The 17223-nt window shown below is 39.3% G+C and overlaps 1 protein-coding gene across 1 annotated transcript in view; it reads right to left on the reverse strand.

Moving 5' to 3' along the window:
- Positions 1–17223, reverse strand: part of LOC131137131 (kelch domain-containing protein 8B-like) — a 65452-nt gene that overhangs the window by 16321 nt on the left and 31908 nt on the right. The window contains exons 4-5 of the mRNA XM_058084711.1: positions 2833–2997; positions 925–1149 (exon numbers count right to left, since the gene is read on the reverse strand). Of these exons, the coding sequence (XP_057940694.1) occupies positions 925–1149; positions 2833–2997 (390 nt within the window). The remainder of the gene's footprint in view (positions 1–924; positions 1150–2832; positions 2998–17223) is intronic.

A 17223-nucleotide genomic window follows, 5' to 3' on the forward strand; every position in this document is an offset into this window, starting at 1 on the left:
AAATCGAAATGACAAGATAAGAAATTTGAAATTACGAGATAAAAAGTCAAAATAATGAGATGGAAAGTCAAAATTACAAGATAGAAAGTCAAAATTATGAAATAGATTAGATAGATTTATTAGATAGATTGGATTAATTTGGCCCGCCACTGAAAAAAAAAATCCCAATGGTAAATCGAAATTACAAGATAAGAAATTCAAAATGACAAGATAAAAAGTCAAAATTATGAGATGGAAAGTCAAAATTACAAGATAGAAAGTCAAAATTACGAGATCGATAGATTAGATAGATCTATTAGATAGATTGGATTAATTTGGCCCGCCACTGAAAAAGACATTATCCCAATGGAAAATTGAAATTACAAGATAAGAAATTCTAAATGATGAGATAAAAAGTCAAAATTATGAGATAGAAAGTCAAAATTATGAGATGGAAAGTCAAAATTACAAGATAGCAAGTCAAAATTACGAGATAAAAAGTCGAAATTTTGAGATAAGAAAGTCGAAATTATGAGATACCAACTGCACATGTTCCGCAGGTGCCGTCTTTTTCACAGTCGTCTACGTCACTTGGCAAATCTCATTATTTCGACTTTTTATCTCATTATTATAACTTTCTATCTCATAATTTCGACTTTCTTATCTCCAAATTTCAACTTTTTATCTTATAATTTCGACTTTCTATCTCATAATTTCGACTTTTTATCTCATTATTTTGACTTACCATTGGGATAATTTTTTTTTCAGTGGCGGAAACAGGCTTCCATGCCCCCATGATGAGGAATGAAGAAACAACATAACCTATCCATCATGACTGAACAATATTTGACTGCTCTTGTGGGTTGACACATAAATGGAACAGTATGGCAGCTGCAGATAAACGGTGCTTTACTGGGACACCCTTCTGAAAAGCTGATCCCTTACCTTGATCCAGATCATACTCCTCCATGGTGCTGACAAAGTGAGGTCTGGAGTAGAAGTTGTGCGGCCCCGGCTGCTGGAGCCCCCCCAGGCTAAAGAGGCTCCGCTCATTTGTAGCACAGCATGAAAAAGCCCTCCGGCTCGGGATACAGGGGTAGCGTGTCCAGCTCTTCATCTCCAGGTCGAACGCCTCAAGTGCCGTCACCGGCATCTTTCCTTGACGACCGCCTGGGAGTAAGGATGGGATGAATATTCAGTTTACGTCAAGGCTGGAATGTATTGCATGAATAATTGAATCCAATGATTCAACAATCCCAGTAGGATGGACACTCGACATGCTGCTGCACAGACTCCTGTCAATCATGTGGAGTTTGTTGGTGCGGTTCAATAATGTGATGTTGCAAGGACTTCACAACAGGGGAACATTTAATTTAGGAAATTAGTGATCTCATGTATGATCACTCAACTCAAATGTCCATCAATAATTCAGATGAAAAATTTCATGTTTTATTCCACATGGCACGGGTGTTTTTTTTTAACTTGTCTTGGCAATTTTTCATTTCCTTACTTGTATTAATCTTAGCCTAAAGCCTGCTGGGCATTTACTATGACGTGACACCACCACTAGGAACCATCATTCATTTGGATTGGACATAAAAGGTGGGAAGGAAGGACGTGAGACAAAGCTGTGAGTGAGTGGGAAGGTTTACAGTCAAATATGTCACAGCCTAAAAGCTTCAGATTATGGTAATGTTTTTTTTTTTGAACATGCATCAGATTACAATTGAGTGCATCACATAATCAGTTCACAGTTCCACATGTGCAAAAGGAGTAGGAAGAAGCAAAGCTTATTAAATCCTACCCATCCATCTGGTACTTTTACAAGCAGTAACTGTTACATTTGTTCACTTCCTGCTTTCCTAATATACAGTTTAAGTTTTTTTTTTCAATTATTATTATTATTATTTTTTTTGTCATGTACCAAAGTACGAGGTGATGACCATCCAATGACATAATGGGTACCATAGTAAGTGTCAATATAGTGATATATATAGCACATCATGACTGGTTCAAGACTCTTCATCCTTGTATTTAGCAAACATCAACTGCTTGTATTGTTTCTTGAATTGGCTCATCGTTGTGCATTGTTTGACTTTCTTATTCAATCCATTCCATAGTTTGATTCCACATACTGAAATGCTATGGCTTTTTAACGTAGTCCTAGCATATAAGTGTTTCAAATGTAGGTCTTCCCTGAGATCATATTTCTCCTCCCTTGTAGAGAAGTATTGGATGACATTTTTAGGGAATTGGTTATTTTTAGCCTTATGCATTATTTTAGCTGTTTGAAGATGAACTATATCAGCAAGTTGAAGTATTTGTGATTTTAGAAATAAGGAGTTAGTATGTTCTCTGTAGGCGGTATTATGAATTATCCTTACTGACCTTTTTTGCAGTACATTTAACGAGTGAAGATTGCTTTTATAGTTATTACCCCATATTTCCACACAATAAGTAAGTTATGGAAACATGCAGCAGCACCTATTAGGATTTCTGCCTCCTACTACCTTAAAGAGTGTAGTGTGACACCCACTTCGGTATCTCTCTATACTCACCTGGAATATTTCTGACGCATCTTTTCAACTACCATCAGTTAACATCATCAAGTGTTACTGCTCTCCATCTAGCAGGCCCTGCTCAGTTGGCAGCAGACCACTCAAAGCACGAGTGCTGACACAAGCAATGCCTCCGTGCCGCATTTGCTGCACTGAACTATACAACACCGAACTGTTCCATTGTGCTTTTAACTGCCTGACGGATGATCACATCGCCAGCCTCAAAGCTTTTCACCACAGTGAGACATTATATTTAAATATATATATATATATATGTAGGGGGAAAACATCCTACCCATGATATAGATTTTATTTCCTTTTACAAAGGGCGTGGCTCCATAACGCGGCGTGGGCATGGAGGTGAGCGGTTGCCACTGGTCCTTTTCTGCCTCATAAACTCTCACCATGGCCTGTGGCGTGATGTCTGCTCCCATACCTCCCAGTGCGTACACCTTGCCATCTGCAGGGACAACACACAAATATAATGAAGGTTATGTACTTTGAAGTACATCACATTTATTTTGGCACAATTCAACAGGGTGTCTTTATAAAACTTACTGTTTGTTCACAGCAAAAAAAAATAACGAATGTGTGATAGTGCAGTTGAAACAATAAAGGGCGGGTTAAACCCCCAAAACATTGTGTCACCATTTCAAAAAATAAACATGCATTATCTCACAAAATGAAAACAACAACCGATATTGTTAGAGTTGTTTGTGTGTCTGTTCGTTTTTTTGTGTTTTCAGAGAGGTGACTGCTTGGAGTGCATCCCGAGTGTGTCCAATCAGGTGGAATTCCATGAGTCAGATGATAGAGGCGTTTGACAGAAAATAACTGATAACTTAGGCTAATAACTAATAACAGCCCAGGGGTCTGCAACCCACGGCTCCAGAGCTGTATGTGGGTCTTCAGCTTTTTTGTTGTGGCTCCCTTCACAATGCTCAAGTATTTAACACCCAAACTTGTTGGGTAAACATGTTTGTCAACAAATGTAAAAAGAGTTTATCTTCTATATCGGGCTGTATGGTGGTCGAGTGGTTAGTGCGCAGACCTCACAGCTAGGAGACCTGAGTTCAGTTCCACCCTCGGCCATCTCTCTGTGGCGTTTGCATGTTCTTGCATGTTTGCATGCGTGGGTTTTCTCCGGGTACTCCGGTTTCCTCCCACATTCCAAAAACATGCTAGGTTAATTGGCCACTCCAAATTGTCCATAGGTATGAATGTGAGTGTGAATGGTTGTTTGTCTATATGTGCCCTGTGATTGGCTGGCGACCAGTCCAGGGTGTACCCCGCCTCTCACTCGAAGACTAGCAAGAGTAATCGATCAACTCTGCTTTTTCTCCTCTGAACTACTTTGACACCCCAAAATTCCCTCTAAATCTGTCAGTCAATCAAAATCATGGGAGCCTCGCAATTCGCTCTGGATGTGAGCAAGTCGCTGCACATTTCTTCAGGCATAAGGTATAAACTTTTGAAAATTTATAAGATATTGTTTATGAATTGTTTATGAGGAGGTAAAATAGCTCTTTTGATAGGAAAGGTTGCCGACCCCTGACTTAGCCTAAATGTGCAGCCCCTATACTGTGTGTGTGCGTGTATATATATTACTATTAAGATGCAATTTCAAATCCCAGTAGTGGTGGTTTGACAGTAAAATTCTGAAATACACCCCAGCACTGCAGTGTCAGTCCCTGTCTGAAGTTAAAACGTAGGGAGCCAGCTAAAATGCTGCATAAGCAAAACTAGTAAGCCTGTTGAAGAAGTGGCGGGGCAGAACATCGAAGGAGAGAAGGAAGGAAAGGAAGGAAGCAGCTAGCCAAGTTCCGGATTAGCGGTCCATTAAGAGTTGTGACTGTCCAAATGTGACAAAGTGAGTCACAAAGCGAGAGTGAGATGTCACGCAGGCAGATGACACAGCCGGAGAACTGTTGCTCAAACTGTGAAGAATATTCAGCACTAATAAATCTGTCACTCAGACTGAGTGTGAGCATCCCAGTCAAGATTGCTGTACACAAAATCATCTCACGATCAGAACGTCTTTTATGCTGAGACGGAACTGGTGTTGCGGGGGAGGCTTTCCCTGAAAACCTTTTAGCGGGTTTTTGTTGTTCATCTCACCTGGGAGTAGAACAAGCAGAGCATAACATAATTGCAAAGGGACACACTTAAGGTGGAACGATGTGATAAGCCTTCCATAAATAGCAGCTGTTAAACTGCTTTCAAACTTTGTTGTTTTGGTCACTCGTTACATGAGTAAACAGTACTACCAGGTTCCGAGTAGCGGAGGTAAGTCACCAATAGCCACGTATACATGGACCCAAATATTCCAATTGCATTCGGTTTATTTGCTCAAACGGAAATAATGTAACCTTTGTCTTGAAGGTATTTGCTCAATTTTGCTAGCTAAAGATAAATGCAAACACATAGACACTTTTACACGCATGACCATGAAAGCAGTTCAAGCAAGGGCAGTGACGAAAGCTGATTGGTCCAGGACTCCAGCCTCGAGTGTATAAAAGGCCGGGCAGGGAAAGGAAGGGTGCTTTTTTTACAGCTGTGCTGTAATAAGACCTGCTTACTTGTAGGAATACAGGGGCTGCAGAGAAGCCCGGACGTCTGTATTAGGGATTGTTGTCAGGAATAAACAATCTGGTTCTCATTCTATAATTTGTTTCTTTAAGGTTCTTAAATTCTTCTCTATTCGAAACCCACTTGGAGTCCTCAGGGGGAGGATTTCTACAGTATACACCTCATTCTGAAAGAAAAGTGCCATTCCGAATGAATATATAATCGTATTCACACGGGTGGAATATTCCTTTCCCCAATCCGATTGAGGTATCTTGTACCCGCTCAAACGGAAAGTTGTCAGGGTGCGTTCTTCTTCGTGGTGTTTTTCTTCTGTTGTTTATTGGCGGTTGGCAAGCAGCTTTCGTGTGCATTACCGCCATCTGTGGAACAGAATCTAAACCCTTCTATACGCCATTCACAAGTCCAGTTTTATTAAAAAAGAAAATATATATCTATATAAAACATGTCCCCAGTTTAATTATAAAATATTAGCAAGATTGAATATGATCTTTTCCTGTTTAAATTTATCCCGGGTGCGTTCTTTCAGATATGACGTAACACGCAGCTCGAGACGTTCTTCAGTTTTAAAAATGGAGGCGAGCAATCGGCACTGGACTGCTGTGGAAAGTTTGTTTTTGATTCAAACTAAATTTCAAGACTGGACGAAGGAAAAACTGGCAATACGGAGTTATTCCAACAAGTGAAAGAAAAACTCGAGGAAGTCGGTATCACGTGATGTTGATGTTTACGTTTTACTACGTATGCCCCATTGACTATTCTGGTTGATTATAGCGGCGCATGTAGACAAGAGATTGGAATATTCCTTTCCATGTATACCATTGTTTTCGGAAAGGTCATTCAGAAGAGAAAAACTCCTCATGTAAACGTGGCTAGTGATACACTACACTGCTGCTTTTCCAACTGTCCCAACTTCCATGCATGCACACAACTTGTAGTCTGTTTTCATTTGCTCACAAGGAAGCGAGAAGTTAATTTTCTATATGTTTCATATTAAAAGAAAATATTCATTTTGTTTTATTTTGTCTTAAAATCGAAAAACGTCTCCATGTGTGCGCCCACAATGATACCTGGAAACTGACTATGCCCATGATTTGGCCCAGTCTTGGTGTAATCATGCGCAATCTCCTCTAATTAAGGAAAGTGGGGCTCTGTTCTCTGCTTGTCACCCGGGGAGTCACCATAGCAACCGTGGCGTAACCTGCAGACTTATTACACTGCGGCTGTTTGACGGCACTTGGTGCTTGCCGACCAAATCCGTTATCACCGAGAGGCAGCCCGATGTGAGTCACAGCAAAGTGAAAAATGTGAAGCGTCTTTTTCGTTTCTTTTTTTTGTCATGTTTTTGCTTCTCTTCCAAAGCCTTGGTTTAGGAGACTCAAAAGAGGCTTTGATCCCACAGCATCTTTTTCATCACTAGCATCCCTTCTCTCTTGTCTCCATCCTATACCATCGCCCCCCCGCCCCCTTTGTTGGCTATTTATAACTCCACTTTGATGGACACTATTTGCTTAATTGACTGTTCCATTTGTCCTTTACTCAACCTTTTTTGTCTTCCCTTTTATTTTGCCATTTCATCTTCAGTCAACCATATCTAAAAGACAAAAAAAAACAACCTTCTTTTAAAATTAACTTTATATATACTTGTGTCACATGTTGCCCACTTGACTAAATGAAGTAAAAGACAGCAAAGCATCGAGTGGATCCAGGAAGAACTTAACAGTTAATGCTAGTTTTAGTCGGGTAGTGAAGGTATTTGCTCAATTTTGCTAGCTAAAGGTAAAAGCTAAAACAAACACATAGTCTCACAAATACAGACACAAGTAAGATCCTCTACATGCACCCACACAAAAAAAGACTAAAGTGACAACTGACAGTTAAGGTGGAAACATCGGGTACGCATATGACAGTTTGCTTTGCAACAAAAAAAAAGCAAAATGTTCTAGATGCCTTGATGCCCCTGCGAACAAATGAAAGCAGAAACACCATGAAAGAAGCAGTTCAAGTAAGGGCAGTGGCAAAAGCTGATTGGTCCAGGACTCTACAGCCTCTTATACAATCTTGAGTGTATAAAAACGTCCGGGCAAAGAAAGGAAGGGTGCTTTTTTGCAGCTGCGCTGTAATAAGACCCGCTTACTTGTAGGCATACAGGGTATTGTTATCAGGAATAAACAATCTGGTTCCTATTCTATGATTTGGTTCTTTAAGATTCCCTTATCCTCTATTCGAAACCCACTTAGAGTCCTCGGGGGGAGGATTTCTACAGTAGTTGACCAGACTATTTACCATACGTACTTTTTATTCTGCATGCTGGATAGTAGGAACTAGGATGAGCTGCTATCTGTATCAGTATCTGTACTCAAAGTGGGCAATTTATGAACCGGAAGTGGGCGTGGTTTATTTTAAGATGACAACCCATTTGGACATGTCACCCACTGATCATGTTTGGGATGCTCAGCATTGACGTTTACGATATTTGAGGCAATAGTAGTCCCGCCAGATACTGACTGTTTTCAGACATTTGTATGGTATTGCGTAAGAAAGTCTGTTTTAGACAAATCAAAGGTGAAATCCCACAGTGAGAATTAAAGGCCAATGCACTCATCCCTGTGACAATGTGTCAATACATGATCAATAAATACTCCCTGCGGTGCTTCAGTGGGATGGTCAGGGGCGGTGGACCTAACAGTTTTAATCTCCAGCAGGATTTATGAAGGTGTTGTTTCTTCTCATTTATCACTTCCTGAGTTTTTTTTTATCTTTCTATTGTTGCCCTGTTTGCCGGATTAGTGTATAGTGTGTATAACGCAACCATTATTTTCCTCTTCACTCAATCAATAGTCCTTTCAAATCCTCTGCATGCCGTGAGAAGTGAGAATGGGGCGGGGAGGACTTAGTGGCTCAACAAAAGAGAATATGGAAGAAAGAGGATACAAATAAAAAGACCACCTGAGGCAGCAATGAGATAACAGCTTTCTATCATCACCTGGTTGATGAACACAACCAAAGACCATTTGTCTGCAGATTGCACAGGAATGATTGTGGATTTGTTGTTTGTTTGGTTGATAAAGGGTCATCTCCAGCATTTCTCGATAGAATAGAATAGAATTCCAACAAGAGAGAGACAGAGTGCAGACAAAAAAGAACTGCTAAAAGTTGTGAAACTAAGACCCCCATCACCCACCCAGCCATTAAACCTCTCGATCCATCATCTGTCTCTCTGTACTCCCGGAGTGACCATTATGTCGATCGAGATCTACTGGTCGATGGCAAAGTTAGTGTGGGTCGATCGCATGTGTCAGTCACATCATAAATGTCACTTTGCTGTATAATAAAACTTTTAGTAGCTAGTTACTTTGAAATAATGTCAAATATCTGATGGATCTGTTTCACATCAGTGATAGAAAAACTAACATTTAGAATTTAAAACCAGTATCATAAACAGTCATTCATTCATTCATTTTGTACCGCTTATCCTCACAAGGGTCGTGGGGGTGCTGGAGCCTATCCCAGCTGTCTTCAGGCAAGAGGCAAGTACACTCTGGACTGGTCGCCAGCCAATCACAGGGCACAATTTCATTTGAACATACATCAGATTCCAATTGAGTGCATCCCATAATCAGTTCACAGTTCCACATGTCCAAAAGGAGTAGGAAGAAGCAAAGCATATTAAACCCTACTCCTCCATCTGGTACTTTTACAATCAGTAACTATTTGTTCACTTCCTGGTTTCCCAAGATAGTTTAAGTTTCTTTTTTAAATTTTATTTTAATATTTTATTATTTATTATAATTCATTCATTCATTCATTTTTTATTATTTTTATATCTACGTATTTGTATACTTATTATATTGTTCATTCATTCATTCATTTTCTACCGCTTTTCCTGACGAGGGTCGCGGGGGTGCTGGAGCCTATCCCAGCTGTCTTCGGGCGTAAGGCGGGGTACACCCTAGACTGGTCGCCAGCCAATCACAGGGCACATATAGACAAACAACCATTCACACTCACATTCATACCTATGGACAATTTGGAGTCGCTAATTAATTAACCTAGCATGTTTTTGGAATGTGGGAGGAAACCGGAGTACCCGGAGAAAACCCACGCATGCACGGGGAGAACATGCAAACTCCACACAGAGATGGCCGAGGGTGGAATCGAACCACTCGACTGACGTGCAACCATATCATAAACAAACAAATCTTATTTTGAGCTGTTTGTCAGTGTGAGAGGTCTCACTTGCTCACATTTTGTATTTGCGGAACATACAAAAAATGCTTGTTGACGGTATTGTTTTAAATAATGGCCCATCGGTCCAAAATTGATATCCTTTTACATAAAATTAGATGTAATTATTATTGTAATTGCACATCCAATCGTTTACCACAAAAAGATTTCCCCTACTTATTATACATAAAAACGTATTTCTATCTGAGATTAAATGTGATTAATTCTGAGTTAACTGTGACCAAAACATGATTAATCATGATCAAATATTTAACTTGATTGACAGCCCTAATTATTATATAAATGTGGATTAATTATATTGTTATTTTGTTAATTTGTTAGGTTTCACAATAATATTTCAGTACCATCTATCATTATTCTAAATTATTTTATTAAGACCATTTATGTGGTCTGTGTAAAGCTTGCATCACACAAATAATCTCTTTTATTATAGTTTTCAATTTGATTACTTCCTATAAACCAACATTTTCCTTGTCCACTGCTAAGAAATATGAGCATTGTTTTTAACCTGACCTTTCCTTTCCTGTCACTGTGGGCCTGAACTTGACAAAAACTTTTCCCGCTTATTACTTCTGGGAGCAGGCAGCAGGAAGCAGCTTGCTCTGTGGTTTGGAAAATATAGGGGCTCAGATAATTTATCAACATAAAAAATATATAGTATTGAGCATGACTGATCGTATCATAAATCGGGAGTGTATAATAAAACGTTGGCCTATTGACATTTTTTTTCTATTTGTTTTATTTGTCGTTTCCTCCTTCTCAATGGTACCAATAATCCTATTTAAAGGTTTTTAATTATGCAAGTCATATGAGTAATGTTAAATTAATTTTCACGTCAACGCCAATTTGACACCTGACTAATTTTGAACAGAAGAGAGACAAAATTGATGCTGATATTATTATTCCGCCGCTCAATAAAGCTGCTGTTTCACTGATTGCTAGCATATGCAATGTGACTGAGCCCTGTGTAATCAAAGCGCGGTCCAATTGGCTGACAATAACCGGTTTGACAAATGTGATGATGATGATATGCAGAGACTACAGCTGTGATGTTTGCGCAGGAGGCCTGTCCTCCTTGTGACATCGTACAAGACATGAACTTGAAGCGACAGCTTTACATTTCACACGTCCTCACACATAGACACATTGTGAAATTCCTCTGAGGTGTTCTGTTGTGCAGACCTGACAGCTGCGTTTGAGATGTGTTGCATGTGATGACAGGGCAGTGCCACAATGAATTGGACGGAGAAAGAAATCCAACACTTCAACACAATGATGCAACCACGCATATCTAAAAGTCGTTTGTTTTCATTGTCCCTGTTGCTGTTACTCTAATTCCCTTAATTGCTTGGTTGTCTTATATTTGGGTCTATATATTATTTTCGGGCTGCGCGGTGGACGAGTGGTTAGCGCGGAGACCTCACAGCTAGGAGACCCGAGTTCAATCCCACCCTCTGTGTGGAGTTTGCATGTTCTCCTCGTGCATGCGTGGGTTTTTTCCGGGTACTCCGGTTTCCTCCCACATTCCAAAAACATGCTAGGTTAATTGGCGACTCCAAATTGTCCATAGGTATGAATGTGAGTGTGAATGGTTGTTTGTCTATATGTTCCCTGTGATTGGCTGGCTGGGATAGGCTCCAGCATACCCGTTATTATTTCTCTTTGTATTCACCAATGAGTCAACATTAGCATTGCATGGTGTTTTCATGGCAGATGTTTGTGACCAGGGCTGCACGGTAGTCGAGTGGTTAGCGCGGAGACCTCACAGCTTGGAGACCCGAGTTCAATCCCAACCTCGGCCATCTCTGTGTGGAGTTTCCATGTTCTCCGGTTTCCTCCCACATTCCAAAAACATGCTAGGTTAATTGGCGACTCCAAATTGTCCATAGGTATGAATGTGAGTGTGAATGGTTGTTTGTCTATATGTGCCCTGTGATTGGCTGGCGCCGCCTCTCGCTCGAAGACAGCTGGGATAGGCTCCAGCACCCCATAGCAACCCTCATGAGGATAAGCAGTAGAAAATGAATCAATGAATGAATATTATTTTCATATACAGTATTTTCTATTGGAAAAATTGCTTCAAAATCCAACATCCTGTGTTCAAACGAGTAATAAAATGTATCGTGATTGCATTTAAACCTTTAATAATCATATTTCACCTCAATTTGAGGGCTCGGAGTTATAAGTATTTTTTTTTGTTCCCACTTTACATAAATCAGAGAAGACCTTTATCTTATTCAAATGAAGAGCAATTAGCGTGACACACTGCTTGTACTCCAAACTCGCTGCAGTGCCACAGAGCTATTCAGCCATGCAATGCATTTTTTAAGGAAATTTACTGGCAAATTACATCCTTGTGGGCAAAATGTACCACAAAATGGATTGGGGGAAAAAAAGGGCGTGTGAAAAGACCTGAGAGAGTAGAGGTTAACATGAGGCTTTGGAGAGTCAGATTATTATATTCAAGTGTTTGACCAAATCCAGAACCTTTCGCATAATGAGATTATTTTTGTGAGAAATTGCAGAGATTTAACCTTGAAACCTCCGAAACGTGAGGTCAGCGTAACCGCTGGTATCAGCTAAGCCAAACGGAATTGAGCCCCTGAACGGTGGAAAGAAGAGCGACTCAAGGTCCAGACATTCTTCGCCTTATTAAAATGAGAAATAGTTTGACAGCCAACTTGGTGCACATCTCATTTCTCTTCCGCGGATTCAACACAGAACTCCCAAATCAGAAGTTTGCAAAAAAGGCTATTAATTCTTACTGTTTCATTCATATTGACATATTTATATTTATGTTACAGTCACCAAAATAAGATATTATTGAAGACAACATGATGTTATGAATTGATTGGCTCACAGTTAATTGGTTCCAGATATGACCGTGATAAGTGAATTTCCACAAAGTGGGATTCCTCATTTATAAAATGAATATTTTAGTAGTTTGAGTATAAAAAACTTTTTCTAAATGCAGTTTAAGAGCCCTCCAGAGATGAAATAACACACCTATATTCACCTTTACACTCGTATTATACTATATATACTATATACTGTACTATATTGACAGTTACTGTGGTACCCATTATGTCACTGTATGGTCATATCACCTCATACTTTGGTACGTGACAAAATTTATTTTTAAAATGTCTAAAAAAAATGTAAAAAAAAAAAATTAAAAAAATTTAATAAAAACATTTTTTTAAACATTTAAAAAAAAATTAAAACTTACAAGGTACATTATTTAAAAATATTAAAAAAAACACACACAAAAAAAACTTAAACTATATTAGGAAAGCAGGAAGTGAACAAATGTAACAGTTACTGATTGTAAAAGTACCAGATGGAGGGGTAGGATTTAATAAGCTTTGCTTCCTCCTACTCCTTTTGGACATGTGGAACTGTGAACTGATTATGTGATGCATTCAATTGGAATCTGATGCATGTTCAAATGAAATTAAACCATTACCATTACCATATTACCCAATATAGTCGACATTATAATTGGGGTGCTCCCATTGATCGGCCACAGATCGGATTCAGGCTCATGCAGAAACCGTGTATCACTTTTAGTGCAGGAGGAACTGTCGTTGTCTGTCTGACTGAATGAGTGACAGCAATCTCCCATCCCGAGTTTCCATAATTCAACATCTTCTCTAACCATCCGGCTTATTACAGCCAAGAGAGGATTCATTGTCACAACTAAGTACTTCATTTGGAATGTTTATGAACACACTTGCCGATGTTTGTTCCGTAAGAGATGAGAGTGTCTAATATCAAATGATTTGCCGTATGGTAAATACAAGCATGTATCATTCAAGGGAGAGGAGCTTGTAGGAAGGTATTACTCTTTCCTTTGTCTACGTGTGGAGTTGGGATGATGAGCAAGCGAGGCATCGGCGGCTTGTTGAGTTGGAAGGACCCTAGTTGGAAAACTTGCCTGTCTGGAAATTGAAAAAAAAATATCTTCCAAAATACATAATCATTCATATGCACGTAAACATCACATAGACAACACGTGTCACAAGCTGCCCGGGGAAGCGGGACACCTTGAGAAGGAATATGTAAAAAAAAAAAAAATTCACAAAAGTCTTCTTTTTGTGGCCCAGGGCATAAATCTGATTTTTACACATAGCTGCTGGCATTGATCGCTCAGAGTAAATAGTTCAAAACACATCTTGGTTCTTTTGTTATGTGTATAAAATAAGTATGTCACAAAATCTGAAACACTAGTGGCAATAAAAGGGAAACGCCACAAACCGCCTCACCGAAAATAACCACCATGGGTAAAAACAGCAAAAAAAGGACAAAGAGTCATAAAAGTGTGCAAGCTCATATCAGAGTCCAATTAGAGTTAACGTCTCCCTCCATCCGTTCTTCAGTCAGGTTCCTACTGACAGATGCCATACCTACACCTTAGCACCGGGCGCACGTTTAGTTCAAACATTGTTGCAACAGTCGCTCCAAGAATAGGAAGCAATCAATAATGAATCAAGCCGTCGCAGAGCTCAGCTGCCATCAAGCACACCACCAGCACTATCCATATAAATCCTTTTTAAAGTGAAAGTAACCAGGACTGTTGTCAAGGTGGCACACCTGAGCCACATCACTACAAATGACCTCCATTTTTTTATTGTGGCTGGTTTAGAGTAGGTTCTCAGGCCCTGTCCACAAAAATACAGCATATTTTTCCATAAGTTTTGGCTTTTCATCCACACGCATGTGGAGGTTTTTGATGAACTAGACTGCACAGCATTGTAGTGATAACATCTGCTACATTTTAGCATGATGTGCTATACATATCAGTATATTGACAGTTACTATGGTACCCATTATGTCACTGTATTGTCATATCACCTTGTACTTTGGTACGTGACAAAAATAACATTAAAAAAAAAAAAACTTAAACTATATTAGGAAAGCAGGAAGTGAACAAATAAAAAATGTAAAAAATGTTTATATTAAAAAAAAATTATAAAAATATATATATATATTTTTTTTTTTACATTTAAATTTTTTTTAAACTTACGAGGTACATTATTAAAAAAAACAAAAAAACTAAACAAAAAAAAACCTTAAACTATATTAGGAAAGCAGGAAGTGAACAAATGTAACAGTTACTGATTGTAAAAGTACCAAATGGAGGGGTAGGATTTAATAAGCTTTGCTTCTTCCCGAAGTACCCCAAGACAGCTGGGATAGGCTCCAGCACACCCGCGACCCTTGTGAGGATAAGTGGTAGAAAATGATGAATGAATGTTTCACCCATTTTCAGTTTTGTTGTTTTGATCCGTCAACGGACTCTGATTGGTTAAAATTGCCTTAACGATCCAGGACTGCGCATGACAGCCTGTGTATGTGTATTGGTGTGGATAGAAATTGGTTCCAAATGGTGGCATGTGGATAGAAATGTTTTTGGAACCAGATGTGCGAAAATATCCGTATTCATATGGACATGGCCTCAGCGCATTTGTTTTCCATTGTCATGGTTACACAGTGGTGCCATGTTGGAGTTGTTGACTGTGACTCCAAATACTTGCTGGGCGGATCATTTGCATAATGTAGTGGGCGGAGTTATCACAATACAATGTCACATACTGGGCTCTAATGTCGTGGTGCAGCCAACGCAATGGTAATTTAGTCCAGCGCACCACTGTGCGCAGGCCAATTTGGTAGACTGGACTGTGCTGAGATGGGCGTGTCGGCGCACCATGGGAGCTGTCCACATTTTCAGCTTGGCTCAGTGACAATTTTGTAACAAAACAGCACACCTTTTGCGCTGAGAGTTCTCTAGCTCCGACTTGGTCTCTTTTTGGCGCAGGTGAAGCGCACCCAGCGCAGTGTTGGACTGTTAGGAAGAGATTACATGTGTATGTGCTAACTGGTGCACATTTAAAGGCAATGAAAGGCACTCAGTTGATTGGTTGAAGAACCCTCATGTTAACCCTCACAGCTGTTCTAAAAGGATCTGTGGATGTCTTCCTTTACTCGATGTGCTGGTGTGCCAACCAGACAAGGTAAAGATGTGGAAGCGGGATTCCATCTATATGCTGCCCTACATTACCTCCTTATTATAGCACTCCCATTTATAATGAATGCAAATCTGTGAATTACACATGCAATGACACTCTGAGGTCTCCATTGAGTTATGCATGCATGGTTAACAGGTGATAGAGTAATTATACAGCAAAGTGGCTTCCACCGGCCAAAATACAGTCATTAGATTGTAACTTTCCCTTGGAGTATGAGATATGGTTTTATATTTTTGCACGCTCTGCTGACTTCCCTGCTGCGGTAGTGACTACCATATTTTGGTATATGAATAGCAATAGTCTTGAGGGAACATGTTTCCAATGTTTCCAGATGCCACGCTGTCTTTCTAGCTGTGCCCCGGCAAACAGGGATGGCTCATTAATGCACATAAAACAGGAGCGGAATAGGACTTTGTAATAAAGCTCAGATAAGATGGAAGGATGAGTAGGAGGGAAAAGAAGAATAGATTCATACAGACAGTGGTGCTTGTTGCCGTCTCCACACACACACACACACACCATAAACCATATATAATTGCCAACTTTTTTGCGCTTGTCCACTATCTCTGCTGTGTTTTCCAATTAAAATAGGCGCCTGACACAATATTTGGGTCAATACAATATTTTTCAAAGTCTTGTCACTGGTTTTACAGATTTAATATAAAAACATTTCCTATTCCACATCTAAAATTGGTACGTGACAAAAATAAAATTAAAATATATTAAATATATAATTAAAATAACAAGTAATATTATTAAAATAAAATTATAATATAATAAATATAAAATATACTCATATAAATAATATAAAAATGAATGAATGAATTATAATAAATAATAAAATATTTTAAAAAAATAAAAATAAAAAAAACCTTTAACTATCTTAGGAAAGCAGGAAGTGAACAAATAGTTACTGATTGTAAAAGTACCAGATGGAGGGGTAGGATTTAATAAGCTTTGCTTCTTCCTACTCCTTTTGGACATGTGGAACTGTGAACTGATTATGTGATGCAGTCAATTGTAATCTGATGCATGTTCAAATGAAATAATACCATTACCATTACCAAAATCTATGATGCTGAACTCTGGATGTACATTTAATGTATATGCCAATTGCTGAATATGACCTTTCTCCTCAGCATGCATCCAGCAGTCAACATTGTAGTTTTTCCATGTATTAAATTGCGTGTTTTCTGTGTGTACCGTATGTCCTTTCCTGCTTTGCTGTGCGTGCATGTGTTTAATTCGCCTCCCCCGGCATTGAGCGTGTGTGCACTTTGTGGGAGCAGACATCCTCTCGCCAGGCAGCCATCGCAGCCGTTTATCTTCATAAGCTAATCTCAAATGAGGTGAGATTATTTTTAACGGAATTAGAAATGCATAATGCGTAATGCTACAAGGTGATGGTACAACCGAGCTTGATCAAACAAGTGGGAGGCGGTTAGCGGAGAGACAGCACACTTTCACCTACTTTAAATGTGTCTTGGGTTTTTTTAAGCGGTCAAGCAGAGGACCACTGTGGGTTCAATAACTATATAAAAAACCTGAGCAGCCAAAAGGTAAAGCAGTGAGCCGTGAGATCAAATATGACATCCGTGAAGGCAACAGAAAGGTTGATGGGGATAAAAGCATCAGAAAGACATGGCAATGATCAGATTTATATGACATTGTGATCAATTGTGAAGGGTGCCTAAACGAAAGAAATGCATCATCGTAGGTGACCAATATGTATCCCACCAGACATCTTTGTATGTATTCATACCTTCCAATACAATTAGTGTAGTGACAAACTGTGGTAAGACATTACTTTATAGGTATTGTTA

This window comes from Doryrhamphus excisus, chromosome 10 (assembly GCF_030265055.1).
Source record: "Doryrhamphus excisus isolate RoL2022-K1 chromosome 10, RoL_Dexc_1.0, whole genome shotgun sequence".
NCBI lineage: Eukaryota > Metazoa > Chordata > Actinopteri > Syngnathiformes > Syngnathidae > Doryrhamphus > Doryrhamphus excisus.